The sequence below is a fragment of the Salmo salar genome, chromosome 25 (genome assembly GCF_965601325.2).
Source record: "Salmo salar chromosome 25, fSalSal1, whole genome shotgun sequence".
Classification (NCBI taxonomy): Eukaryota; Metazoa; Chordata; class Actinopteri; order Salmoniformes; family Salmonidae; genus Salmo; species Salmo salar.
The window spans coordinates 22,375,820-22,402,491 of record NC_138315.1 but is presented as its reverse complement, the minus strand read 5'-3'; the positions used below and the strand labels follow the sequence as shown (position 1 = coordinate 22,402,491).

General features: G+C 45.2%; 2 protein-coding genes across 10 annotated transcripts in view; one reads left to right on the top strand and one right to left on the bottom strand.

Moving 5' to 3' along the window:
* Positions 1 to 23,385, top strand: part of LOC106586374 (1-phosphatidylinositol 3-phosphate 5-kinase) — a 32,933-nt gene extending 9,548 nt beyond the window's left edge. For 2 of the 7 annotated variants that reach the window (XM_082968989.1, XM_082968988.1), the window contains exons 3-44: positions 323 to 484; positions 1,669 to 1,778; positions 2,100 to 2,271; positions 2,816 to 3,026; positions 3,884 to 3,910; positions 4,139 to 4,228; positions 5,930 to 6,083; positions 6,747 to 6,904; positions 7,059 to 7,170; positions 7,518 to 7,665; positions 7,958 to 8,125; positions 8,512 to 8,571; positions 9,999 to 10,128; positions 10,641 to 10,821; positions 11,166 to 11,240; positions 11,359 to 11,466; positions 12,156 to 12,296; positions 13,169 to 13,295; positions 13,555 to 14,252; positions 14,349 to 14,510; positions 14,770 to 15,147; positions 15,481 to 15,581; positions 15,734 to 15,805; positions 15,973 to 16,144; positions 16,409 to 16,587; positions 16,752 to 16,865; positions 17,149 to 17,257; positions 17,432 to 17,586; positions 17,739 to 17,829; positions 17,921 to 17,981; positions 18,080 to 18,217; positions 18,351 to 18,471; positions 20,279 to 20,374; positions 20,510 to 20,593; positions 20,669 to 20,769; positions 20,891 to 20,950; positions 21,078 to 21,254; positions 21,475 to 21,578; positions 21,775 to 21,972; positions 22,191 to 22,383; positions 22,514 to 22,588; positions 22,724 to 23,385. In XM_082968989.1, the coding sequence (XP_082825115.1) occupies positions 323 to 484; positions 1,669 to 1,778; positions 2,100 to 2,271; positions 2,816 to 3,026; positions 3,884 to 3,910; positions 4,139 to 4,228; positions 5,930 to 6,083; positions 6,747 to 6,904; positions 7,059 to 7,170; positions 7,518 to 7,665; positions 7,958 to 8,125; positions 8,512 to 8,571; positions 9,999 to 10,128; positions 10,641 to 10,821; positions 11,166 to 11,240; positions 11,359 to 11,466; positions 12,156 to 12,296; positions 13,169 to 13,295; positions 13,555 to 14,252; positions 14,349 to 14,510; positions 14,770 to 15,147; positions 15,481 to 15,581; positions 15,734 to 15,805; positions 15,973 to 16,144; positions 16,409 to 16,587; positions 16,752 to 16,865; positions 17,149 to 17,257; positions 17,432 to 17,586; positions 17,739 to 17,829; positions 17,921 to 17,981; positions 18,080 to 18,217; positions 18,351 to 18,471; positions 20,279 to 20,374; positions 20,510 to 20,593; positions 20,669 to 20,769; positions 20,891 to 20,950; positions 21,078 to 21,254; positions 21,475 to 21,578; positions 21,775 to 21,972; positions 22,191 to 22,383; positions 22,514 to 22,588; positions 22,724 to 22,839 (6,089 nt within the window). In that variant the 3' untranslated portion in view covers positions 22,840 to 23,385. Of the gene's footprint in view, positions 1 to 322; positions 485 to 949; positions 1,011 to 1,668; positions 1,779 to 2,099; positions 2,272 to 2,815; positions 3,027 to 3,883; positions 3,911 to 4,138; positions 4,229 to 5,929; positions 6,084 to 6,746; positions 6,905 to 7,058; positions 7,171 to 7,517; positions 7,666 to 7,957; positions 8,126 to 8,511; positions 8,572 to 9,998; positions 10,129 to 10,640; positions 10,822 to 11,165; positions 11,241 to 11,358; positions 11,467 to 12,155; positions 12,297 to 13,168; positions 13,296 to 13,554; positions 14,253 to 14,348; positions 14,511 to 14,769; positions 15,148 to 15,480; positions 15,582 to 15,733; positions 15,806 to 15,972; positions 16,145 to 16,408; positions 16,588 to 16,751; positions 16,866 to 17,148; positions 17,258 to 17,431; positions 17,587 to 17,738; positions 17,830 to 17,920; positions 17,982 to 18,079; positions 18,218 to 18,350; positions 18,472 to 18,617; positions 20,253 to 20,278; positions 20,375 to 20,509; positions 20,594 to 20,668; positions 20,770 to 20,890; positions 20,951 to 21,077; positions 21,255 to 21,474; positions 21,579 to 21,774; positions 21,973 to 22,190; positions 22,384 to 22,513; positions 22,589 to 22,723 lie in introns of those variants that run through there. The other 5 variants (XM_082968990.1, XM_082968992.1, XM_014173585.3 and 2 more) reach the window with 5 other exon arrangements.
* A 253-nt stretch (positions 23,386 to 23,638) lies between these two features.
* The window catches only part of LOC106586375 (serine/threonine-protein phosphatase 6 regulatory ankyrin repeat subunit C), a 31,481-nt gene continuing 28,447 nt past the window's right edge, over positions 23,639 to 26,672 (bottom strand). For 2 of the 3 annotated variants that reach the window (XM_014173586.3, XM_014173587.3), the window contains exons 25-27: positions 26,295 to 26,377; positions 26,050 to 26,141; positions 23,639 to 25,477 (exon numbers count right to left, since the gene is read on the bottom strand). In XM_014173586.3, the coding sequence (XP_014029061.1) occupies positions 25,224 to 25,477; positions 26,050 to 26,141; positions 26,295 to 26,377 (429 nt within the window). In that variant the 3' untranslated portion in view covers positions 23,639 to 25,223. The remainder of the gene's footprint in view (positions 25,478 to 26,049; positions 26,142 to 26,294; positions 26,378 to 26,672) is intronic. The other variant, XM_014173588.3, reaches the window with a different exon arrangement.

The window sequence follows — 26,672 nt, the reverse complement described above, 5'->3', positions numbered from 1 at the left end:
TGCCTCTGGTTTGTTCAGCTATTCATACAGGGAAAATGAATGGGGAAAGAATAGGGTTTTGGGATAAACGCTGAAAATAAGGTCCGAGGTTGACACAGGCTCAGAACATTTTGTTCTATGACATATCAGTCGGTTAACATGACCTTTTCTGAATTATGAAGCCTTTATGTGCTTTTTTAAAAATGACATAACCCCCCATGTCATGAGGATACCTGTGCCATCTAAAGATGTGCCTTGTTAAGTAAATCAGGTGTTAAATTAGGTAAAAAAGAGACTGGAGTGCCACTTTAAATGACCTGTTCTAATTGGTCTATGTGTACAGAGGAGGGGCGGCCACCCTCAGTGACCGAGAAACCGGATGTGGTTGTGGCATCACCCACTGGGGAGCGTAGGAACTGGACCATACCAGCACACTCCATCCACGGCCCTGGAGCGCATAGGAAACAACACCACGATCTTTTACGCAGGACTTCTACTGCTTCAGGTACCACACACACACACACACACACACACACACACATGTATTCTAATACGTCAGATGTACAGTATACTTATACAGTGGGGGGTTGAATACTGCACTGTTCGGTAGGGCTTGCAAGTTAAGCATTTCACTGTACTTATGCATGTGACAAATACAACTTGAGTGATTCTTTGTGCTTTCATTTACATTTGGAGTGGTTGCATTAACTGTCTCTCTGGCTTGACCTGATAATGGTGAGGAACGTTTCATGCTGATAGGATTAGTCATCAGTCAGAGATCCGAGTCGCTGGAGGCGTTATATTCCCTAGACAAGCTTAAAGGAGAGCTGCTGTGTTTCTACCATGGGCTAGAATACGTATTGAACTACTGCTCTTTTTGTGAGGGCTATCCATTTTGACATTTTATAGTTTTAAGTTAGCGACGTGCAGATAAGAATGGATGCACAGTGTGAGTAACATGACGTCTATTCAAAAAAGCTGATGTATGTCTTTTCTTTTTGCAGTGGACTGGCCATTATGGCCTGGTGAGGGTGAGGGCCTTCTATACTGTGTGTTTGCTAAGAGTTCTGAAATGTTTTTTGCGCTTGATTTTTTTAACAACCTGGTTTCATAGAGTGGGCGGCTAACACAAGCACCTGAGTGGTTTTGGTGTGAGTGTGGTTGATCTAGCTACTTTTGGCATGTATGGATAAAGTGCCTTCTGATGTTATTTTGTTGCCAACACTGATATTTGATCAGTTGTATGTGTTTGCATAATGATATAAGAACTAACATCATACTACCTTTTTTTGTTTCTTACTCAATGGCATTTGTCCAGTTTGCGTTATCTGTATAATTTTATTCATAACCATAATTGTTCACTAGAACCTAGTTTATGGCAACTGATATACTGGTAAGCTTCTGTTGTGTTATTGTGCAATCCTTTTTTAACTTATCCTGCCATTATCAAAAGCAAATCCTTGTAGAGATTGTCAATTTCCATGCCCGTTTTGGGCTATAACCTACCTAGGAGAAGTATAAAAGAAAATGTGCTCTCCCAGTCTCCCTCCTTTACCTTTCTGCATTTTATTTGCATGAAAAGGGAGCGTTTGCATGACGTGAATGGTAAGATGAAATCTGCTATGAAGTGTGTGTTGAATGGTTGCACCGTGTGTTTCTTTTTGTGTCCGTGTGTGTGTGTGCTCCTAGAGGGCCGTAGGAAATCGGAAACCCCCCTGGGTACTCACGATCCTCGTACGGCTGTTCAGCTCCGCACTGCTCTGAAGAGACTCAAGGAGATCATGGAGGGAAAGAGCCAGGTATCTACCATACCATTTCACAATCACACTGCTGCTGTTGTTTATTGTACTTCACATTACACACCGTTACTCTAGTGCTGCTTGTTTTTACTTGGAGTAATATAACCTAGCTAACTATCACATTCACGCACAGGCAACTGTTCCAAATATGGGACAACATGTGAAGACACCTCTTATTTTTTTTAAAGTAGGCTGTTATTGTTTCATCTAACTGTTTGATTTCAGTGAAATATAGTTTCCATATACTTTGAACAGATTGCTTCAGCATTACTTTATACCTGAGTGCGAATTGGTCCACTAAATAAAGAAGGCATATTGCAGGACAGTGACCTGAAACAGTACTGGATGCCAGACAGTCAGTGTAAGGAGTGCTACGACTGCAACGAGAAGTTCACCACCTTCCGCCGACGCCACCACTGCCGGCTCTGTGGACAGATCTTCTGTAGCCGCTGCTGCAACCAGGAAATCCCTGGCAAGTTCATGGGCTACACGGGTAAGTGCGTTGGGGACTTACAGGAGGGGGTGGGGGCATGACCCCTAGACCATGCCCACCCCTTGCCTGCATCATCATCATCATTATCCCTAGTGTCTTCTCGAGGATCCCAAAGTAGGGTCACAATGTGTTAGTGAGGTCGAATGAAAGAGATGGAGTAGAGCCACCGCTGAGATCATGTGTATGTACAGAGGTCTATGGGTGCTCAGCATGGTGTTTTTTTATGCTGTGGTTGTGTGTGTGTTACTGAAGTTGGACTTCGGGAAGTTGTCTGGTTGACCAGTGATTGAGCTAACGTTGCTGTGATGTGAGAATCTGAGACCAAGAGATCTAATCAATAGCATGTTTGTCCTTTGATGATGATGTGCTGTGACCTAACCATGCCATGCAGTGACAACACCACAGTAACCACAATACTGCCTCCATCCTAGATCATAGCAGGACAGGCAGGACCTGCTCTTCTTCTCACTGACTCCTACCCTTCTCACTGTCTCCCTCCCTCCCGCCACTCTCTGTCTCTCTCTGTCTGTTACTCTCTGTGTAGGAGACCTGCGGGCCTGCACCTACTGCCGTAAGATTGCTCTGAGCTACTCCCACTCTGCAGACTCTGGCTCCATAGGGGAGGACCTGTCTGCTCTGTCTGACTCCTCCCCCTGCTCCACCTGCGTCCTAGAGCCCAGCGAGCCTCGCACCCCGGTCGGTGGACGGAAGGCCAGCCGGAACATCTTCCTAGAGGAGGATCTGGCCTGGCAGAGGTAAAATAAGGCTGCATCCCAAATGGCACCCACCCTAAGAACACAGACCGAGAGGAGGAACCATAGAGAGAAATCATAGATTTAAGTCTGTGGGAGGAAGCATGCATGCACTCTCCAGTCTTTTGCATCCTTACTCTAGTCATTTTGTCCCCTTCCTGTCCTACGAATGATGCATGCACTTCTCCTTCGCATTGACCTATAGTCTTTTGTCTTCTCTTCACCTCTCTTGTCCTTAGTGTTTTTATTTCTGTGTGTGTATATCCTGCATGATTTTCTGTGTATCCCTACTCTCATATCTTTGTCTTTTCCTTCAAATGCAGAGTTGATGAGACAGAGGAGAGAGAAACATTCAGCGCTCTTCATTCCCTATATCCTCTCCCCACCATGTCCTCTCCTCTCCCTCCCTGTCCACTCCATCCTTCTCCTGTCTCCTCTGTCTGCCTTCCTTTTCTTCCCCTGTATACTGGGTGGGTTCCTTATCCCTGCTTGGTCCACTTTCATGGGGATGGTTTTATTGGCGCTCTACTTCTTCCTAACCAATCAATCAATCGTATTACCTTTGAGAGGGGTGGCTTTGAAAAACATACATTTCTAAGCAAAATGGATTTCAAATAAATGTTTGACTTTAAAAACAAAGAATACCAAGAGGTATTATTATTCAATTGAAAATACTTTTCCTATTTTGTTTTTCAAATACATCCCTTTGTTTGATTTTGACAGGGAACGCATGCTTTCATATTGTTGTTTAGCTCTAATAAAATGCCATCCCTTTTGAACTATCTAACCAGCTTTGATCTAATTATCAGTGTTCTGCTCTTGCGCAAATGAACTATTTTCCCCTTTCTCTCCTGGCATAGAAAAACTCCCATTGGGATGAGAAAGAAGTGAGTCCTGCTATTACTTTTGTCAACGTTCCAACTTCTCTGACAGCTTGTAACAGTTTAGTTTTTTTATTTTTGACTTGAGCTTTACCATTCTAGCCCTACCATATTGAGACTTTTGCATGCGTCTATCGTAGCAAGTTACGGTAGTGTTATATTGACATCAAAGATGGATGTGAAATGATTTAGTTCAAGAATGAATTTGCTTGTTTGTATGTCTGTGTGTGTCAGTTTGATTCACCAGGAGTCTCAGAACAGTGGCATGAATTCTAGACGGAGCACGCTACAAGAGGATGGAGGCAAGTCTCCAATAAGGAAGCGGTGAGTGTCTGCTTTTGGTCCAACATCTTTTTATAGAACTCTTTTACAGCTTCTTTTACATTCTTCCAGCTAGGTTTAGGGTTTGTATTTTGGTGCCCTATTTTCTGATGGTGCATCCCACAGAGAGAGATTTATATGAAGTTCAAGGTTGGTTTATTTTACAGAAACTAAGCATGTCTGACTTTAGTTAATAGGAAGGAAATTGTCCAAGCCATTTTTGTCTCTTTTAGATTATGGGGATATTATCTATATGCATGCAGCAGCATTTACACTTAAACCACTAGATTCTGTTTTCCATTGTGCCCTTAGGTTTATTACTGGTGATGGTTATAGAATTCACCATTGTGTTTTCTATCAAAAAGTGGGTTGGACCTCATTGTATGTAAGGAGAGAGCAGCATTTTCCTGTGTTTTATTTACAAAGCACTCATGCAGAATCTTCCTATCATTAATTACATTTAGACTTCCAAATGACCAAACCCGGTCTCAGGCTTGGATAACCCTGGAGGCCCCTTCGGTCTCCACATAGTTGGGTAAAGCTGATTTTAGTTGTTTTGGGCCCTTATGTGGAACAACTTCCAGAGCTCTCTGAAATGAGATGTTCTGGTCCCCATTGGTCAGTTCAGAGTCATGATCAGAGACTTCTATGTTGATAAATGTCTATCTGCCTTGTAATTTTGTATATTGTATATGTTTGATGGATTTATGCAGGGTTCGTCTGTGAAAGACAGCCTAGTGTCCCTGTCAAAATGAAGGTTAAATAAAATATAGAATAGGTATAATAGTGTGTTCATTCTATTCCTGTTGGAACCTTTTTGACATCTGTTAGCCACTTCCACTCTATGGGTTTGGCACAGTTATTGTAATATCCGACAGGACGTTAGTATTAGAGTACTTGGGAGAGTATTCATTTTTGAGAAACCCCCAAAATATAGGCCTATTTTAACAATGAAAAGGCTTTGTCTAGAATTAAATATAATTATCTATGTGACATTGCTACATAGCCTTTAAGGATAGACCATTACATTCCAATTTTCTTAAAACAATAGTTTTATGACATTTTTTACGAGTGCGTCCCATTAAAAAAATATTCACTGGTAGCTTCCACACGTTTCGCACGTGTAGCTTGTTATTGTCATCAAGGTCGGAGGTCATGTGTAGCAAGTGAAGTAGGAGAATTGTAATCAATGGCTGAGGGAGTAGGCTACAATGAACCACCAACATGTAGGCTGTTGTTTAATATAAATGGAGTTGTTGTAGACAAGGACGGGGAGCGCAGCAAAATAGTCTCCATTATCTAGCCTTGCTACTTTACAATGCTTTCACGCAGCTAAGACAGACACTACAAGATGATATGGTAGATAACCTATGGCAGCAACAAGTTTGTCGAACTAGCGCGAATCGGTTTGGCTACTTTATCTCTCTCTCTCTCCCACCGGCCCCTGCTTCTCTCTCGCACCTCCCCCACCCTTCTGCTGGAACAAGCAGAGCTCATTGTGCCGGGTCGCACAAGCAAGTCTCCATTGAAGTAAAAAGAAAAAAAGTATTTCAACTATCCAGAAAAAAGTCATACTATTAGTGAAATAATTTCTAATCCCTATTGCACGCACGCAAGTTAGAGAAATATAATATAGAATGAGAAGTAGGGTACAGAATGAAAATGTGTTGCTGCATCTATTGAGTGATGGCCCTGTAATGCCAGCCCCGTCTTATCCAGGTCAGCCAGTGTGACCAACCTGTCCCTGGACCGGTCTGGCTCCTCCATGGTGCCCTCCTATGACAGCTCAGTGAGCCCCCAGACCAGCAGGGCCATGCCAAAACCTGACCACAGCGAAGAGGAGAGGAAGATACTGTTGGTAATGATGCTCTCTTACTTTCACTCCCTCTTTCCCCGTATTCTTTCTGTTCATTTTTTCCCCAATTTCGTGATTATGATCTTGTCTCATCGCTGCAACTCCCCAACGGGCTCGGGAGAGGCGAAGGTCGATTCATGCATCCTCTGAAACATGACCCGCCAAACCGTGCTTCTTAACACCCGCTTGCTTAACCTGGAAGCCAGCCGCACCAATGTGTCAGAGGAAACACTGTTCAACTGACCACCGAAGTCAGTCGCTAGAGTGCGATGAGCCAAGTAAAGCCCCCCTCCCCGACCAAACCCTCCCCTAACCTGGAAGACGCTGGGACAATTGTGCTCCGCCCTATGGGACTCCCGGTTATGGCACAGCCTGGGATCGAACCCCAGGCTGTAGTGACGCCACAACACTTCAATGCAGTGCCTTAGACAGCTACGCCACTCGAGGGCCCCTTTCACCGTATTCTATCTCACTCTGTATCCCACTCTCTCACTCTGACTCTTTCTCGCTCACCCTCTCTCTCCATCTCGCAATTACTCTTTCGCTTTCTCTCTCTCTTGCTTCCCTCTATCACTGTCTGTATGATTTGTTCTGTCCAATTTACAATCCATTGTTGACAAAGCAAACATAAGTCATTTTTTACTGACTGACTGTCATGACATGTAGGACTCATCCCAGCTCAAAGACCTGTGGAAGAAGATTTGTCACAACACTACTGGTATGGAGTTCCAGGACCACCGCTACTGGCTCCGTACATACCCCAACTGCATTGTGGGGAAGGAGTTGGTCAACTGGCTGTTAAGGAATGGAACCATCTCCACCAGGTAAAGACGGACATCATGCTGAGTGAAAACCATTCTGGATGTCTGAGTAAGCATCCTGTTGTATTAAGCAGAGATTACATGAGTTACTAAATGTTCTTTCTCCCTCATCCATCCTCTCTGTCTCTGTCTCTATCGCTCATTCACACTCTTGCAGGGCACAGGCGATAGCTATTGGTCAGGCTCTGGTAGATGGTCGTTGGTTGGACTGTGTCACTCACCACGACCAGCTGTTCAGAGATGAGTATGCTCTCTATCGCCCCCTCCAGGTGAGATACTGTTTTGTGGGAATAAGGGGAAGAGGACACAGATATTTTTAACAATGCTGATGGGGGTGGTGTTGATGATCATGACGATAGTGGTGAAGATGGTGATGCTATTGCTGCTGAGGATGACGATGTGAAGATTATGATGATTGTGTAGTTGATTCTTTTGATGACGATAATAATGATGGTGCTTCTACACCTGCATTGCTTGCTATTTGGGGTTTTAGGCTGGGTTTCTGTACAGCACTTTGAGATATCAGCTGATGTAAGAAGGGCTATATAAATACATTTGATTTGATGGTGGTGACGCTGTTGCTCGTGACTGATGAAGGTGTCTTCTATCCTCACAGAGCACAGACTTCTCTGAGACCCCGTCTCCTGACAGTGACAGTGTCAACTCTCTTGAGGGACACTCAGAACCTTCCTGGTTCAAAGACATCAAGTTTGACGACAGTGACACAGACCAGGTGGCTGACGAGAATGACTATGTCATGCCCAGTAAGTATCCCAGCATGCCTTGTGACTCTGGCTACGCATTACAACTAGCCTCATGTCCATGTCTGTTGCTTTCCTAAATAATAGGTAGTTGAGTTCTTCTGTAATGTCTGAGATGTTTCTTTGTATAATAAGGGATTCTAAGAGCCCTTTTGTACTATCTCTGATGTCCCTTCATATTTATCCCCCTCCATGCTGTTATGCATCAAGAAGACCTTTTTTTTTTTTTTTACATGACAAATAAAGATCAATCAATTAATGCCCCCCCCCCCCCCCCCCCCCCCCCCCCCATCAGACTCGTCCAGTCCTAGTAAGAGGACGTCAGTCAGCAGTTTCCAGTCAGCGGTGGACAGTGACTCTGCTGCCTCCATCAATCTCAATATGGAGCAGGACAATGTCAACTTCCACATCAAGAAACAGTCCAAGTACCCCCATGTACCCCCGCACCCTACGGAGCAGAAAGGTACTGAGCCATACACACAAACACACAAAAATAATGATTAGTTGCTGTTGTCTTGCTGTAGGCAAACACATTTTTCTAAGGCTGTGTTTACACAATCACCCAAAATGTGATGTATTGGCATATCTGATACTTAGCTTTTCTCTAATTTGTTCTGTTGAGTTCACATTTGTATGGCTGCGTTAACACAGTCAGTCCAATTCTGTTCTTTTTGTGACTAATTGGTCTTTTGACCAATCAGATCAGCTCTTTTGCCAATAATTGGGCAAAAGATCAGAATTGGACCTGCCAGTTTGCGTAGCCAGTTTCCATAACGGGTATATGTTTTTGGAAGGTGGAGTTGTGCGTGTGTTGATGCATTTCTGCATTTCTCTGCTTTCTCCTATCAGAGTACCTGGTCTCAGAGGACGGAGGACAGAATATCTCCATTAGCGACGCCTTCATCAAAGGTAGGCGGGTCGTTCCACAAATTCGGTGCCTTTTGAGAAGTGTTACTCTCAACTGGGGAGTTGTCATACTGTCAACAAAGCAGCAGGACAGAATTATTAACACAAGTTTTCAAATTACCACTTGTTTCTTTGGGAAGATGTATAAAGTGATCTGTGCATTTCAACAACAGCATAAATACGCCAATTCTATTTTTGGATGTAAAAACTGAATCATCTCTGCTGCACATGCTGCCACTGTTTTGATTACCAAAGTTATTTTTAGAATGAGCAGCTTGCAGCCAGCTCACGAGTGCATCGAAGGGAAAACGCAACATGCACAAATGCGACAAGTGAAAACAAATAATCTAACTGGGGATAGCTAGATAGCATGATGAACTCACTAGTAACAATAGTTGGAGTTGATTGCCATGCAAGCTAGCTAGCAGCCGGTGTGCGAGCTTTCCGGTAGCTAGTATCCACTAGCTAGCATCTAACTGCAGGAAACACAAAACAGTGTTGCGAATTGGGCATAGAACCATGTTTTTTTTTGTCCTATCAGATCCATGAGAAGGTTTTAGCAAGTGTATCCCTTTGTCCTTCAACTGGTGATGGATGTGGATGTCCGGTTTAGGTCCCAGGCTCCCAATGACTGTCATGATTATTTATTTACAAGGTAATTTGCAGAGTGAGCAGACTCAATAGCAAGCAATGTAAGAGCTGGCAATGCAATCCGAGTGATGGGCGGCAGGCCGGATGCCCGGTGCTGCTGATGGCAGAGCAGTTCATAACTTTAGATTTTTTTCTATTTATTATTTTTCACTTGTTTAAACCAATCAAAAGTGCGGCACTGCCCCTAATGCCCTAATGGACGGGCCGCCACTGTTCACCATATTAAAATGACAGTTCAGTTCACATAACAGGGTTGACCTTAAAATGAGGGACAGACGTAAATTAATCACATATAAATAATCATCTTCAGAAATGACTTCGTCAAAGCAACAAAATAACTAGGGCTTTACAATGATGTTGAAACTTGGAGAATGTTGGGATTAATTGGGTTGAAATCTTCCTAGAAGTGATGACACGGGGTTGATGAAGGAGCCTTTAATCATATTTTTTTTTATATTATTGAATTCTCCATGTGATCTATATTAAAGGGCACTTCATTTAATTTAACAGGCATTTAAAATGCAATATTGGTGCACAATTCTACTTAAAATATCAATGGGATGCACGCAAAAGGCACTCTTTTCGTGGAATGACCCAGGAAATCCCCACTTCCTTGTTTAGTTCAAGTGTTGCTTCCCTTTCAACTCTTTTTCAGCTGTGTGTGTATTCTTTCTGTTGAACAAGCAGTTGGTACTGAACCTAATGTATTGTAGCTGTAAGCCAAGCTATCATTCTCTCTATATCTTGCTCTCTCACTCTTCTCTCTGTCTGTGCTGTAGAGTCCCTGTTTAACCGTCGTGTGGAGGAGAAGGCTAAAGAGATGCTGTTCACTCCTCTGGGCTGGCACCACAGCTCCCTGGACCAGCTCAGAGAGGAGAACGGAGAGAAGAAGGCCATGGAGAGGCTACTGTGAGTACAGTCAGATAACTTAGAGGTTTGAAAGTTGCTCAAATGTTTTTGTCAAACCTTTTTTTTTTATATATAGGTATGTTGGATGTTTGAAAACTAAAGACTAGTCTTTAGCTTACTGAAGTGAAGTAGAACTGGAACTGAAGTGGAACATATTTGAGTCATTCTTTTAGATGAAACATCTCAGTATGAATTGGAGCATACTATGGTGTTATTTTGGGCTCCAGAGTGACGCTGCGTCTCAGTGGTAGAGGCGTCACTTCAGACCCTGGTTCGATTCCAGGCTGTATCACAACCGGCCGTGATTGGGAGTCCCATAGGGCGGCGCACAATTGGCCCAGTGTCGTCCAGGTTAGGGTTTGGCCGGGGTAGGCCGTCACTGTAAATACGAATTTGTTCTTAACTGACTTGCCTAGTTAAATAAAGGTTAAATAATAATGTACAATATTTAGCTGGTGAATCAGCATGGTATACTGGCCTAAAACTGCTGTTTTCTTCCCTCCCTTCCCCAGCTCTGCCAACCACAGTCACATGATGGCGCTGCTGCAGCAGCTGCTGTACAGTGAGTCCCTGTCCCTCTCCTGGCGTGACATCATTGTTCCCGTGGTGAGGCAAGTGGTGCAGACGGTGCGGCCAGACGTTCGCAGCTGTGATGATGACATGGACATCAGACAACTGGTCCACATCAAGAAGGTAGCTCACTGACAGTAGCCTCGTACAACCATCCAGAAGTCTCGCAAGCTTACATTCTGTAGCGCAGCAGTAATTAGTCTGGTAATTAAGAGGCTACACTGACAGCGCTCTCAGGGAGGTATTCTGACTTGAGATTTGGGTGATTAACTTGACTTTCTGTGCAAGTCTCCATACTGAATTCAATGAAAGAGTTACGCTAAAGTCCGAGTTGCCTGTACTTATCTCAACTCTGAATCAGGTTATTTGTCATGTATCTATACTTACACTGCACACACTCTAGCGGTTGAATTTTGAGTAATTTAATGTGACCAAAATGGCTTTTTTATTATCATTTCTTTTTTTAGATTCCTGGAGGGAAGAAGTTTGACTCTGCCGTAGTGAATGGCTTTGTCTGTACCAAGAACATTGCCCACAAAAAGGTAGGTTCCCTCTCCTGTAATAATAACCACCATCTCTCCCTGTAAACTGAGCCAGAACGACACTGTTTATTGCTTGTCTATGTGCAGATGAACTCAATAAAGTAATATTTTGTCTTAGATGAACTCGTACATCAAGAACCCCAAGATCCTGTTGCTGAAGTGTTCCATAGAGTATCTCTATAGAGAGGAGACCAAATTCACCTGCATTGACCCCATCGTGCTTCAGGTCAGTCAGACGCTCAGTGGTTTGTGGGTTGGGCTGTCATATTGGTTTAAAGCATGAATGAAGCTAAATTAACAAGATGACAAGTATAATTTCAAATAACCTAATCAAGGGCAAGGCATTAAGACAAGCAAATTTAGAATACGTATTTCACTAATTTCTGGACTCCCGAGTGGCGCAGTGGTCTAAGGCTGTGCCACTGGAGATTCTGGGTTCGAGTCCAGGCTCTGTCGCTCCCGGCCGCGACCGGGAGACCCATGGGGCGGCGCACAATTGGCCCAGCGTCGTCCGGGTTAGGGGAGGGTTTGGCCGGCAGGGATGTCCTTGTCCTATCGAGCACTAGCGACTCCTGTGGCGAGCCGGGCGCAGTGCATGCTGACACGGTTGCCAGGTGTACGGTGTTTCCTCCGACACATTGGTGCGGCTGGCTTCCGGGTTAAGTGGGCATTGTGTCAAGAAGCAGTGTGGCTTGGTTGGGTTGTGTTTTGGAGGGGCTCTCGACCTTCGCCCCCGCCCGAGTCCGTATGCGAGTTACAGCAATGGGACAAGACTGTAACTACCAATTGGATACCATGAAATTGGGGAGAAAACGGGGTAAAAAAAATGTATATATTTCACAAATTTCTAATTTGCTGGCACCCATCTAGAAATTAAGAAAAATAAACAAATCTTTGTCTGTCTTTGTTCCCCAGGAGCGGGAGTTTCTGAAGAACTATGTTCAGCGTATAGCGGACGTGCGTCCCAACCTGGTGCTGGTAGAGAAGACTGTGTCTCGTATCGCTCAGGACATGCTGCTGGAGCACGGGATCACATTGGTCATCAACGTCAAACCAGTCAGTACCTCTCTAGCTCTCTGTACTGCTAGTTACCTTATTAGCTGTGGTTATCAATGTCAAACCAGTCATTACTGATATCTCACTAGCTTTCTCTAGCCCTCTGTTCTGCCCTCTCACTACTTACATTACTGCTAGTTATCAACATCAAACCAGTCAGGACTGCCCTGCCCTCTCTCTAGCTCTCTGTACTAGTTACCGTACTAGCATGGGTTATGTTTCCAAACCCACCTTTAGCTAGCTTTAGAACATATTACATACCGGTAACTGCCAAAATAAAGGAAACATCAACATAGTGTCTTTAATATGGCGTTGGGCCACCACGAGCCAAAACAGCTTCAATACACCTTGGCATAGATTATGTTTCTGGAACTCTATTGGAGGGATGCAACATCATTCATAAACAAGAAATTCCATAATTTGGTGTTTTGTTGATGGTGGAAAACACTGTCTCCAGCACCGCTCCAGAATCTCCCATAAGTGTTCAATTGGGTTGCGATCTGGTGACTGAGACGGCCATGACATATGGTTTACATCGTTTTCATGCTCCAAACCATTCAGTGACCACTCATGCCCTGTGAGCCTACCCAGCATTTTTGTACATGACCCTAAGCATGATGGGATGTTACGTGCTTGACTAACTCAGGAACCACACCTGTGTGGAAGCACCTGCTTTCAATATACTTTGTATCCCTCATTCACTCAAGTGTTCCCATTATTTTGGCAGTTAACTTTATGTAGCTGTTAGCTTTTTTTTTTTTTAACTCTTTTTGATGGTGTCTTTATCCATGTTAGTCTGCTTAACCCATTCGACTGTCTATTAGCTGTACCTGCCCTCAGTCTCTATTTCCCTCCTCTATGGTTCTCTGCAGCAAGTCTTAGACAGGGTGAGTCGTATGACCCAGGGGGACCTAGTCATGTCTATGGACCAGCTGCTCACCAAGCCTCGACTGGGAACCTGCCAAAAGTTCTACCTACACTCTTTCCAGCTGGCCAACAGTGAGTGGAAACTACTCTGTCCTCAACTTCCTGCCTTCAGCTACTTTTAGTCTCTACATCTTAGATATTGTAAGCTGTTCATAAAACTTACTTCACTTAAATAATCCAACACATGAAATCTACTGCAACCAGGTGCGTTCATTCACAAGTTCCTCCCGCCCAGTCTAGACTTATCTCCAGGCTCCTCCTTCTGACTCCCCTGAGTTCCACAGCACAACTGTAATGTGTTCTCCTCTCTTCTCTTCTCTCTCTGTGACAGATGAGTTGAAGACTCTCATGTTCTTTGAGGGCTGCTCTCCCCAGCTGGGCTGTACCATAAAGCTTCGCGGGGCGTCTGAGTACGAGCTGGCCAGGGTTAAAGAGATCATCGTCCTCATGGTGTGTGTGGCCTACCACTCCCAGCTAGAGATATCCTTTCTCATGGATGAGTTCGCCATGCCTCCCAGCCTGGCCAAGACCAACTCCTTCCCCTGTCTCCTGGAGAGGACTACTGTTGAGGAGGAGGAGAGCCAGGAAAATGGGACTGACCAGAGCACCCTCTCCCAGGGAGGAGAGACTGTGCTGGGGGAGGAGGAGGAGAAGCCTTCCCTTGGGAAATCTGTATCAGAGTCTTCCTCGCCTAAAGATGTCCATGGTGTAAAAGTCAACAAAAAACACTTCCTGTCCTCCTCTTCCTCCTTGGGGGCTGAGGGGGTGGAGTCATCAGAGGTCATGACCTCCACGCCGTTGTCCAATCGCCAGGTGCTGCCACCTCCAGTGTCCCCACCCTATCTTATTGATGACCTGGAGGAGTTGGCAGATGAGATTGGGTCGGGGAAGGGGGAGACTGAGGGGGGGAGCGGGTCGGGGGTTCTGGGGAGGGGTGAGTCGCGGGAGGAGAGCTCGGGTTCGGAGACGCCCCCCAGGCTGTTCAGAGACCCCCTGCAGGATGACACAGGGCTGTTTGTCACAGAGCAGGTGAGGGAGGAAAAAAAAAAAAGATTAAAGATGCAGACAGAAACACGTTGGTTTCCATTGTCCTACAATATCCTCTTCTGTTTTGCCACCGAGCAGGTGGCCTCAACGGACGACCGTCTCAAGACGCTTACGGCTGGCTTCAAACAGGAGCTGAAGGACATCATCCTTTGTATTTCCCCCTTTATCACCTTTAGAGAGCCCTTCCTCCTCACGCCCGCTGGCCTACGCTGCCCCAGCAGAGACTACTTTCCTGAAAAGGTCTGTTGGTTTACATTCACTGAAGATTTTTCAACCTGCTTTCTATCAATTCGCTTATTGTAGTTCAGTAATGTACAATTGAATATCAGTTCACGTGACCGTCAATTCCTCTGTACTCAGTTGTTAGTTATAGTGGGGATGTCAACCAAAATGGTCGTTGTCATGCGTATGCATTACGCACATCTCATAACACTTAAGTGCTAATGATCCAATATGCTTTTTTCGTATTTGAGATGTAACATACTAGTTCCTCGTGCAGGTGTACCTCTCACCGCTGCTCAACAAGGACTTCAAAGAACTAGACTGTCGACGTAAGCGACAACTTCTCAAAGACTCCGCCCCGTCAGGTGGAGGCATCGCCAACGGAGTCCCTCCCCCGCGCCCCATCCAGGTGTTACCCTCCCACCACCTTACCAGCGCCCGCATCGCAGAGCAGCTGGGCAGCAGCCAGGACCTGGCCAAGATGCTGGCAGACTACCGTGCCCAGGGGGGCCGCCTCCGGCAGGAGGCAGACCCCTTCACCCAGCCCCTACCTCAGCCACCAGTCCGGGAGGCTCCACCTCCCAAGCACCCCATCAAGGCTGATAGTGAGGAAGAGAAGCCAGCGGGACAGAACGACATGACCTGGGCCTCCAAGGTGAGACATGGCCAGCTAGTTAGCACATCCACACACCACAATAATAGGAGATGGATGGGACAGATCTCCAACAGTCTCACTGATGTATCTGTGGCGTTTAGATATTGTTCTGATGTGTGTGTATATTGAGGGTTTTTCCATTACAGACAACCTATGTTAACATCTCCCTTGGTCAGTGCTAGTTTACTGCTCAGTGTGTTCCATTGATGAGCACACCACCTCACTCACTCTCCAGAGAGATTAGGGGAGGTCTGAAGAGGCGAAGTGCGCTCTTGAATTGTAAAGCATATCTGCTTGTTGTTGTTGACCACCATTACTTCTCTGTGTTTTTAGCTGGACTGCCTGAACCCGGTGAACCACCAGAGACTGTGTGTTCTGTTCAGCAGCTCCTCAGCCCAGTCCAACAACTCCCCCAACCCCTGCGTCAGTCCCTGGTAAACCCCACTCAACCCTGGTGGTCTTCAATTCAGTACAGCTTTATTTATCCCCTTAGGAGCAATAGAAATCTTGTGTACCCGCTGTGAAAGACCAGCTGACTGAACTCTGAAAGGTCAGCTATTCACAAAGACTTATTTGTTCTCAACAGGATTGTCACAATGGAGTTCTACGGAAAGAATGACCTCACACTAGGAATATTCCTGGAGAGATACTGTTTCAGGTGAGGGACAAATATCAGAACCTGACAAATGATTTAATGAATATCCGATAAAATATTTCACCATAAAATGTCTCATTGATATGTAATAAAATGTCATTCAATGAAGTCCCTCTTCTTTGCCCTGACCTGTCTGTCTGTGTGCGTGTGTCTGTGAATGCATGATAAAGGCCATCCTATCAGTGCCCCAGTATGTTCTGTGAGACTCCCATGGTGCACCATGTGCGGCGGTTTGTCCATGGCAGTGGCTGTGTTCAGATCGTACTGAAGGAGCTGGACTCTCCTGTGCCTGGATACCAACACACCATCCTCAACTACTCCTGGTGCCGCATATGCAAACAGGTACAGTAACTTGTTAATCTGCGTTTCCTTATCGTTTCCATGACCAACCCCAGGACTTGTTCTATAGCTATCACACCTAACTGTTTTGCTTTAGTTAATAGCGAGCTCACCTAGTTCAACTAATCAGAATTGCCTGTTTTTGGCTAGAGCAAAAAGCTGCTGTCCAGGTCTGCTTAGCTTCTATCGCTCACAGAGCTTTGAACCTTGTATTCTGCTCTATCGCTCACAGAGCTTTGAACCTTGTATTCTGCTCTATCTCTGTAGGTGACTCCTGTGGTGCCCCTGTCCAATGACTCGTGGTCCATGTCCTTTGCTAAGTACCTGGAGCTGAGGTTCTATGGTCACCAGTATACCAGGAGGGCTAATGCTGAACCCTGTGGCCACTCCATCCACAAAGACTACCACCAATACTTCTCCTACAACCAGATGGTGGCCTCATTCAGGTGGGAAACACAGTCCAGGGCGTTTATTTTCATCTATCCAACCTGCCATCCATTCTTCCAGCCATCATTTATCATTCTTACAATTTTTTCTTAGCATTTTTGCATCAATTCAAAACGTCTTCAAACAGTATATGCCCATGCCATTCCACTTGTCTAACCCCCAGCTACATCTCAGTGAGACTGCTGGAGATCTGCCTCCCTCCTCCTAAGATCTTCATCAGGAACCAGGGGCCCTCCAAGGGAAGCATGCAGCAGGACCTCAAGGACTTCTCACAGAAGTAACTGTCTACCATGGCCTTAAGTAGCCTGGTCCCAGATCTGTTGTTGTTTTAACCTTTATTTAACTAGGCAAGTCAGTTAAGAACACATTCTTATAGGAACAGTGGGTTAACTACCTTGTTCAGGGGCAGAACGACAGGTTATTGTCCTCTGAGTTGGTAAGAAGGCACAAACCGATCTGGGACCAGGCTCCAACTGACGAATCTGAATAATCTAGTTTGACAAATTTTTACCTTCTTTATAGTTCTGACCAGTCCTTTTCCATTCTCTCCCTCTTGTCAGTGTGAATCAGGTGTACCTGGCCATAGAGGACCGCCTCACCTCCCTGAAGACGGACACCTTCAGCAAGACACGCGAGGAGAAGATGGAGGACTTGTTTGCACAGAAAGACGTAGGTTCCCCCTCGAAGGGTGGGAGCTACACTCCAAATATGTCTCGTGTATGTATAGTGCAGTGGAGGCTGACTGTAAATCGGAGGACGGGCTCATTGTAATGACTGGAATGGATTGAATGGAAAGGTATCAAACACATGGTTCCCATCAGTTTTCTTTGTGTGTGTGTTCAGATGGAGGAGGCAGAGCTGCGTAGCTGGATAGAAAAGCTGCAGGCTCGTCTCCAGGCTTGTGGTAGTGACTCTCCCCAGCAGCTCCAGACTGTACTGGAATCAGTGGTAGTGAAGAAACAGAGCCTGTGTGAAACACTGCAGTCCTGGAACAGCAGGTGAGAACACTGATATCGGAGCAGCTTTTAATGTTAGGGGCAGTTTCCTAGACACAGATAAATGAATCTCCAATAAACAAGCGTTTTTAGTCTAGTACTAGGCTTCATTTTTGATCTCATATAATGAATTTGTTGAACCATTTAACCTCCAGGCTGCAGGACCTGTTCCAGCAGGAGAAGGGCAGGAAGCGTCTGTCTGTCCCAGCCAGCCCTGGGAGACACAGACAGACAGACGACAGCAAGGTCAGTGCAATATATAACTGATAGAATTCAGATGATAGGGACTTAGTGTATCATAAAGGATGGAATGTTATGTATTTATTTTGTTTAACAGACCAGTGTTCTGGAGTCTTCTCCACGCAACCCCTCCCCTGTGGTACAAAATGGTGACAAAGGTGAGGGGATTTTTTTCCCAGCTTTCAGTCAGAATGCTATAGTACTTCTCTCATTGGTTGACAGTAGTTGATGGGCGTGTCTGTTTTTCGATTGACAGAGGACCGTCACCTCACTACCCTGCCCTCGAGCTCGGGGTCGTCATTGCTAACGTTACCGTCACCAGGGGAACCAGGCTCAGAACCCCTCTCGTCTGGACCATCCTTTCCTGACCAGGACTCTGTCAGCATCCCAGAGGGTGAACACACACACACCTATAGAATCACAAACACAACCCCCCACATACGCTTACCATTCACTTTCTCTAGATGTACAGTATGTATCTAAATACAGGCTTTCCGGTCTCTAACTCCATTCTCGTTGTCTCCTAGATGTGTTTGATGGACACCTGTTGGGCTCCAATGACAGCCAGGTGAAAGAGAAGTCCACCATGAAGGCCATTCTAGCCAACTTGCTGCCAGGCAACAGTTACAACCCCATCCCATTCCCATTGTGAGTACAGTATGCCCTTCACATCTGAATAAGCTTTTTTCCTGTAGTATAAATTGATTCATGATCAGCCATATAAGATAGCATTTGATATAATGCCAATGTTATATTGAGCTCTGTTCATTTTCTTACTTTGTTGTAATGTTTAGCTTGAATCCCAGTGTTGACGGGAAAAATCACCGCTATATCAGGTGCCACCTACTGCCGATGTGCCCTTGAGCAAAGCACTTAACCCCTAACCTGCTCCAGAGCACTGCGTTGCTCTGCCGCTGTGCTGTTGTGTTGTTTTGTGGTGGGGCTGGGCACTGTGAAAGCCAAAATAACAAATGTCCGTTGTATCCAGGGATCGGAACCAAAATGATTTTCCAATTGTCTTCATTCTGTACAGAACCGTCTTTTAAATGTTTTTCATTCCACAGTTCCGACCAGCAAAATAATTGTGAACCGGTTCGAACCCCCAAAAAGTAATGGTTTATATCGTTCCTTTCTGTTCCTTTTTAAACCTTTTTTTTCTTTGATCTTTTTTACATCTAGCTCAACATTACACTTCTTCACCAGTAGATGGCTTGCCTGCTCCATAGCAAGCTGCTCTATGTACATGCATTGGACAGACAAGTGTAGTGTAGGGTGTGACATGCGACAGAATTTTTGCAGGTGAGGAGAGCACTGGGCATGAATCGCTGGGCATCTTATTGTTATGACATGCATTATCTGAATTAAGCCACAGCATCATGCCTACGGAGGAGCGGCTTCTATGAAGGATCTCTGAAAGTCTTTGAACTTCAGAGAGTTGGCTTAACTAACGTTGGCCCAGAGCTAGCCCTATCATGACTCTCAGTTTCATTACATTACACATAATGCCGTCTAGAGTTTGAGAGCTAGACCAGAGCTAGCTAACAAGCTTGTGTGTTCAGAGCGGCACCAGAATTAAAATGGAAGGTCTTTTTGTAGTTAATAAATCCAATGTGAAACGTCATAACTATAATAGCCTTAACTAGCATTGGAAAAGTAAATCTGTTATCTAATTAAAAATCACATTTCTGAATAAAAAAAAATTGAATAAAATTTTATTTGTCACATGCGCCGAATACAACAGGTGTAGTAGACCTTACCAATACTGAGGCAATATACAGGTGGTACCGGTACAGAGTCAATGTGCGGGGGTACAGGTTAGTCGAGGTCATTTGTACATGTAGGTAGGGGTAAAGTGACTATGTATAGATAATAAACAGCGAGTAGCAGCAGTGTAAAAACCAAGGGGGGGGTCAATGTAAATAGTGTGGGTAGCCATTTTGTTAATTGTTCAGCAGTCTTATGGCTTGGGGTTAGAAGCTGTTAAGGAGGCTTTTGGACCTAGACTTGGCGCTCCGGTACCGCTTGCCGTAACGTCAGTAGGCTACATTAAACTATGCATGCTTCGGAGGGAGGGGCAGGTAGCCTAAAAACACTGGGAAGGATTTTCAGCAGGCAGGCAGACACCGGAATACGCTTCTGAGTGACAGTGAGGGCTATGCAGAGGTGCTTTGTTGTGTTTTTTGTGGGACTTGGAAAAAATGCCTGGAATGTAAAAGAACGCTATTAGCCAGTTCCCGTGCTTCTGAAATAACGGTTCTGTTTCAGGACAGTATAGATCCCTTTTGTTCTCGGTTCTGTTCTTGGAAAAACGGTGTTCTTTTACGGTTTTCGGGTTCTGTTCCCTGAATCGGTTCCAACCCCAGGTTGTATCCTCTGTATAATGGACAGATAAGTAGTGTGTTGTATTATTGAGCCCTATATGTTTTCTGACGTTGTTGTGATCTTTGTTTGTCAGTGACCCAGACAAGCATTACCTGATGTATGAGCATGAGAGAGTGCCCATTGCCGTGTGTGAGAGAGAACCCAGCTCCATCATTGCATTCGCTCTCAGGTAACCACTCCGCTCTATTTCTTCTCCATTCTCTGCACGTCTTACTCACTGATGTGTTATGTTGTCTTGTTGTTCTAAAGTTATAGTGGTTATGATGTTCTAATGTTATTTCAATGACCTCGGCCTGACCTCTAGCTGTAAGGAGTATAAGACCGCTCTGGATGAGCTGTCGAAGACAACTGTGAAGGCTGGAGGCGAGGACACCACCCAAACCATCAGGTACACACAAACTCTGCTGATGTTGACTGTGTGTATGTTACCTGATGTATAATGTCTCATCCTGTCGGTGTGTAGCTCCGGAGAGAGCCGGGCCAAGAACAGCCCAGCCAAGCCCAATGAGACGGCCTCCTCCCAGATGGGTGCGGGCCGCAGCAGCATGGACGCTGACCCTCTCAGTGAGTAGTGGATCATCTCAGGGTAAACGGGCAACATGGGAGGGGGGTGCTAGAAAGTATTTTTTTACCTCAGTTCATTTCTGTTCTAATGGCATTCCTATCATTCTTTTTCTTTGAACAGAAGATGCAGACATAGGAGACAAGCACAAGAAGTCAGCTGGAAACCCTCATATCGAATTACGTGAGTGTTTCTCATTGGATTTATGTGCCCATTTGGGATGGCGTTACCTGTGAAGTGCTTAGCCCGCAAACTTTCTCTCAATAACAAGCATAGGGCCTAGTCAGTAATCTCTCTCTCTCGTTCGTAGAGTTCTCTGACGCCAATGCTAAGTTCTACTGCAGGATCTACTATGCAGAGGAGTTCCACAAGATGAGAGAGGAGATCATGGACAGTACGGAGGATGACTTTGTCCGCTCGCTCTCCCACTGCGTCAACTGGCAGGCCCGCGGCGGCAAGTCTGGGGCCGTCTTCTACGCCACCGAAGGTGTGACCGTCAACACCAGAGTCATATTGTTTTATTTAACTTGTATTTACCAGGAAGTCCTATTTGGGGGCAAGATAACTCCTTTAAATATGTGCAGTCCATGTCACCCACCTGAAGTGCTGTTTATTTGTCTGTAGTGGTTGTACCTATCGCTGTCTTTGTCCCCCCCCCCTCTCTCTATGTCCCTCTCTCTCTCTTTCTCCCTCCCTCCCTCACTCAGATGACCGGTTCATCCTGAAGCAGATGCCCAGACTAGAGGTTCAGTCCTTCCTGGACTTTGCCCCTCACTACTTCACCTATATCACTGGAGCTGTGCAGCAGAAGGTAAACTACACTACCCATATAGTTACATTTGACTTAAATAGATAAATATGAACTATTTTGGTGATGAATCGGATTTCCTTAAATAAATGACTTTATTAAATGTTTTTCAAGGAGTTGCCCTATTGTCTGTGTGATGGCTGTTTCTTTTCTGAGATTAGAATACATTCCTATCCTAAAACCCCTGTCTGTCCCACAGCGACCCACTGCCCTGGCTAAGATCCTGGGTGTGTACCGGATCGGCTACAAGAACTCCCAGAACAACTCTGAGAAGAAGCTGGATCTGCTGGTCATGGAGAACCTGTTCTATGGCAGGAAGATGGCCCAGGTGTTCGACCTCAAGGGTTCTCTGAGGAACCGAAACGTTAAGACCGACTCTGGGAAGGAGAGCTGTGAGGTGAGCATGGCGTGAGACAAGCAACACCGGGTTGTGGGTTTGATTCCCGCTGAGGCCACATACAACATAAATGTATGCACTCACTATACAGTCAGTAGCTTTGTTTATTTATGCATGCATCTTTATTTGACCAGGTATGTCATTGAGAACATTCTCTTTTAAAATAACAACTTTTGGATAAATGCATCAGCTAAATGGCATACATTATTCTATATTAGGTGGTTCTGCTGGATGAGAACCTACTGAAGCTGGTCCATGACAACCCTCTGTACATCAGAGCCCACTGCAAGGCCATCTTGAGGGCGGCCATACACAGTGATGCCTACTTCCTGTCTAGTCACCTAATCATAGACTACTCTCTGCTGGTTGGACGAGATGACACCACAGACCAGCTGGTGGTGGGAATCATAGGTGAGAGAAAAGCTTTCAAACTTGAAAATGTCATTTCATTGGCTATAACATAGATGAACTGTTTGCTGGTGCTTATAGAAAAAATGCATGCATGCTGCTTATAAAAGAAACATACCTTCCATTGTATCAGATTACATTCGGACATTCACATGGGATAAGAAGCTGGAGATGGTGGTGAAATCCACAGGGATCCTGGGAGGGCAAGGTAATTCATCATCTGTCAGACACCCCTACATTAGTCCTTGAAGTCTATTTTAAGATTGTGCCCTTTCACATTTAGCTTTGAGATCTCTAGTAGTTTGTATTATAAATAAAATGTGGTGTTTTGTCACGCTCACAGGTAAGATGCCCACGGTGGTGTCTCCGGAGCTGTACCGATCCCGTTTCTGTGAGGCCATGGACAAGTACTTCCTCATGGTGCCTGACCACTGGACAGGTCTGGGGGTCAACTGCTAACTGACACCAGGGAGCTAGCCTGAGTCCCAGATCTTTTTGTGTCGTTTAGCCAATTCCTATGTCATTGTCACGGCATGTTTGGCAAGACAGCATGAAAGGATCTGGGACTCCGCTGCTAGCTGCAAAACACAACATGGGCATCAGTTACGGGGGGGGACAGGAGACCACAATGCAGAAAAACCCTTTGCCCAATGAGGAGCCATAAAAGCATACTGGATGGTAATGCAAGGCCAGTATACAACGACTCAATCATTCCATAATAATACTATCTACTAGACTGTAAACGAGTGACTCTTCAGTATTATTGGAAGTCATGGCTGGGCCCTAATAATAGGCCGGAGTTTATCCTGGCATGGAAAGAACTTAATTCCCTAATCATGACTATCTCCCTGAGGGGATTAATGATCTTGAAGTGTCAAACTGTTTCACGCGGGCACAGTGAGATGGCACTGAAAAACAAATTCTTACTTTGTGGTCCTAGTTTGGTGAACAAATGAGATGTAAATGTACAGAGAGTATGTAATTAAAGATTAACACTGATTTAAACCTCCGTGTCAATGAGATGTTTTGTTTGTCCCATCTTGTAAAACTACATATTGTTCATCAGCTCAGATGTCCCGAATAGACTTCACCATCAAACGCTTACATGTAGTGGGTATTGTTTTACCGGTAGATAGATTGACTCCTTACAATGTAGAGGCATTTGAGGGTTCATTCATGTTTTTGGCATTAATGCTTACCTAAGTAATGTTTTAACTTGGTATCAAATAGGAAAGTACAGACAAATGACACACAGCACTAAATTAAAACAGATTTTTATATTATTGTACAATTGATTCATAAAAAGACAAACAGCCTTGAGCATTTCATACTGCATCAGGAACTGGTATGAAAATCTGATCCGATTGTCACGACTCACTGGTGGTGTGATGCTCCTTCTGACATAATACTGACCCATGGCAGCATCCTAAATGGCTATATTCCCTTTAGTGCACTACATAGGGTTCTGGTCAAAAGTATTACACTATGTAGGGAATAGGGGGCCATTTGGGACACAGACCCAATCTCTTCGTTATCAACAACAAGCTTTGAGGCGTTCAACTAACACTGTGCTTTTTAAAAAGTGTGTGCTCTGGGGTCCTCTTTGTGGTAGTTATTACAGACAAGGCTGTGCTTTACAATAACGTACAAAAGCAGAACTTCATCTTGTTGCAGACATGCACACGTCTGATCATAGGAGTGTAAAAACATTGGTGTTTTTTGTCAGGGTTAGAAGTGACATGACGACCCCCCCCCCCCCCCCCCCCAAAAAAAGAGTTAATCCACTCATCTGTCACATACATCCATAATACACAATCTAAGGCTCTATTCAATCTGTACAGTTGAAGCGTGACAGATCCCGCTATAGAAATGTTAAGGTCATCTCCGCTCAAGCAGGAACATTACCTTTAAATGTAAAGCTGAACTTCTGCGATACGGATTGAATAGACACCACACGCACCAGAAAAATGTGTACGCTTTTTTTGGAAAATTGAAATAAAAAAATGAATACAAAGGTTTAACAAGGCACTGGACAAGTTAGACTGGCACATTGCTGGTCAAGGTCCTGCTCTCCTTTACATTTTAAGTGCAAGCAGTATTCTGTACCATAATGTGTTAATAAATACCGTACAGGTGTCAACCTCTTCACTGGAGACCTGATCTAACTGAGCATGTAAACTACTGAAGCACGGTGGTCCTGTAACACTAGGGACAGGAGGTTCCTGACTGACCATGTGACAGGATTAGGAACAATTCTAGGTCCTAGTCACCTATAGCCAATAACTACAGCCCAGAGCTTTTCCAGGTCAGTTGACGTGGGTGATTTCTATTGGTGTGGAAACAAGATGTTGAAATGGTACCACTTCTATGCACCAAGGCTAGACTCTGCCCCATACACTGTATGCATTATAATAGACTTAAGTGAATTCTAGAATTGTGCTTTAGTTGGTTTGTGCTATACTCACATCACTGGGCAGATCAGTATGAACCCTGACACAAAAATATACATATACTTGTGTTAGCAATGTCAATATTTGGTACATCAATCAACCAAAATAAACTTAAAAAAAGTTCCTCTTCATACGAACAAAAAATGGCTTTAAATGAGAAGTCTCAGCTGCTGTCATAGATCGCTGAGACGGAGTACCTAGGTTGATCTGGATAAGAAGCACCAGCCGGTAGGATCACATGAGGTTGAGCTCCAGCCATTCGAGGGGGGGGGGGGGGGGGCAAAGTCCTGTACAAGCCCCCACAAAGGTTCTACTCTTGGGACACAAGCGAGGGTTTCAGGGTGGTCGGTGGTGGGAAACTGCATCTCTGCAGACATCTGATAAGAGTCGGGGTCAAAAGGTTTCTGAGTCTGAGTCGTTTTCAGTGGTGCCCTGACTGGCACTTCCCTCGCTGGAGGGGCCAGAGGGGGCCTTAGGGCTACGAGGGTCCCGCGAACCCTTCTGCCTGGATAGGGCCCTCAGGAGGGAACCTGGGGAGGGGACTCCGGAGCTACAAGGGGAGCAGAAAGGCATCATGGTAGCCAGAATGAGAGCCAGACAGTCAGCCACCTCCCTGCTAGGAGCGCAAGCTAGAGCAGGCGTCAGACCTGGGGGAGAGAGAGGAGGGCAGAGAAATAGTGGGAGAGAGAGAGGAGGGCAGAGAAATAGAGTGGGAGAGAGAGAGGGAGATGGTGGGGAGAAAGAAGTATGGAAGAGGAAGGGAAGATAGAAAGAAGGGGGAGGAAACATGGAAGAAGCGGGGAGAGCGAAGCGAAAAACAGAGAGAGGTGGGGGGACAAGGGAAGGGAGGACAATGGGAGAAAGCAGCATTCCATTAGTACACAGCCAGCGCAGACAGTACACAGACAAGCAGACAGGGAATGCGTACAACCTAAACCTCATTCATTTTATAGATAGATAAGGAAAAACTCCTGGCCCTAATAACAATAGTTGACAGGTGGAACTGGGACAGAGAGCTACAGACCAGTTAGCTGCGTGCGCACACACACACTCTCTCTCTCTCAAGCCTACCAGAGCACAGACAGACACAGACCGCTGTAGCTAGCTAATGTACATAGACATGCCAACACCACAGGCAGCTGATATAAAAGCAGCATGCAGTTAGATCCCTTTAACACACTGGTACTGATTCATGCCCAGACCAGACCTTAAGACCTACCATTCTCATCCAACATCTGAACACTGGCCCCCCTGGACAGCAGGTCCTGGACAGCCTGTTTCAGACCACTACGAGCTGCTAGGTGGAGAGGCCTGGGAGGGACAAACCAATCAGAAGGTTTGTAGTGTTTCTGTAGTGGGGAGGGGCTAGACATTTCCACCCCAGAATAAATTCAGGTAGCTAGCGGACATAATATTTGGTTCTCGGTTCCAAGACTAACCCTGGGCTATCTGACCAACACTTACGTCTGCAGTGCTGCGTTTGTGGCACCTATGAGAACAGTGTCCTTTAGCCTCTCCAGGATGAACAGAACACAATCCTCCTTTCCCTGAGAGAAGGGGTGAAGCCAAATTAATATATTATGCACTATGATTGTAAATATAAACAGCAAAAAAATAAACGTCCCTTTTTCAGGGCCCTGTCTTTCAAAGATCATTCGAAAAACTCAAAATAACTTCACAGATCTTCACTGTAAAGGGTTTAAACACTGTTTCCCATGCTTGTTCAATGAACCATGAACATGCACCTGTGGAACGGTCGTTAAGACACTAACAGCTTACAGACGGTAGGCAATTAAGGTCACAGTTATGAAAACGTAGGACACTAAAGAGGTCTTTCTACTG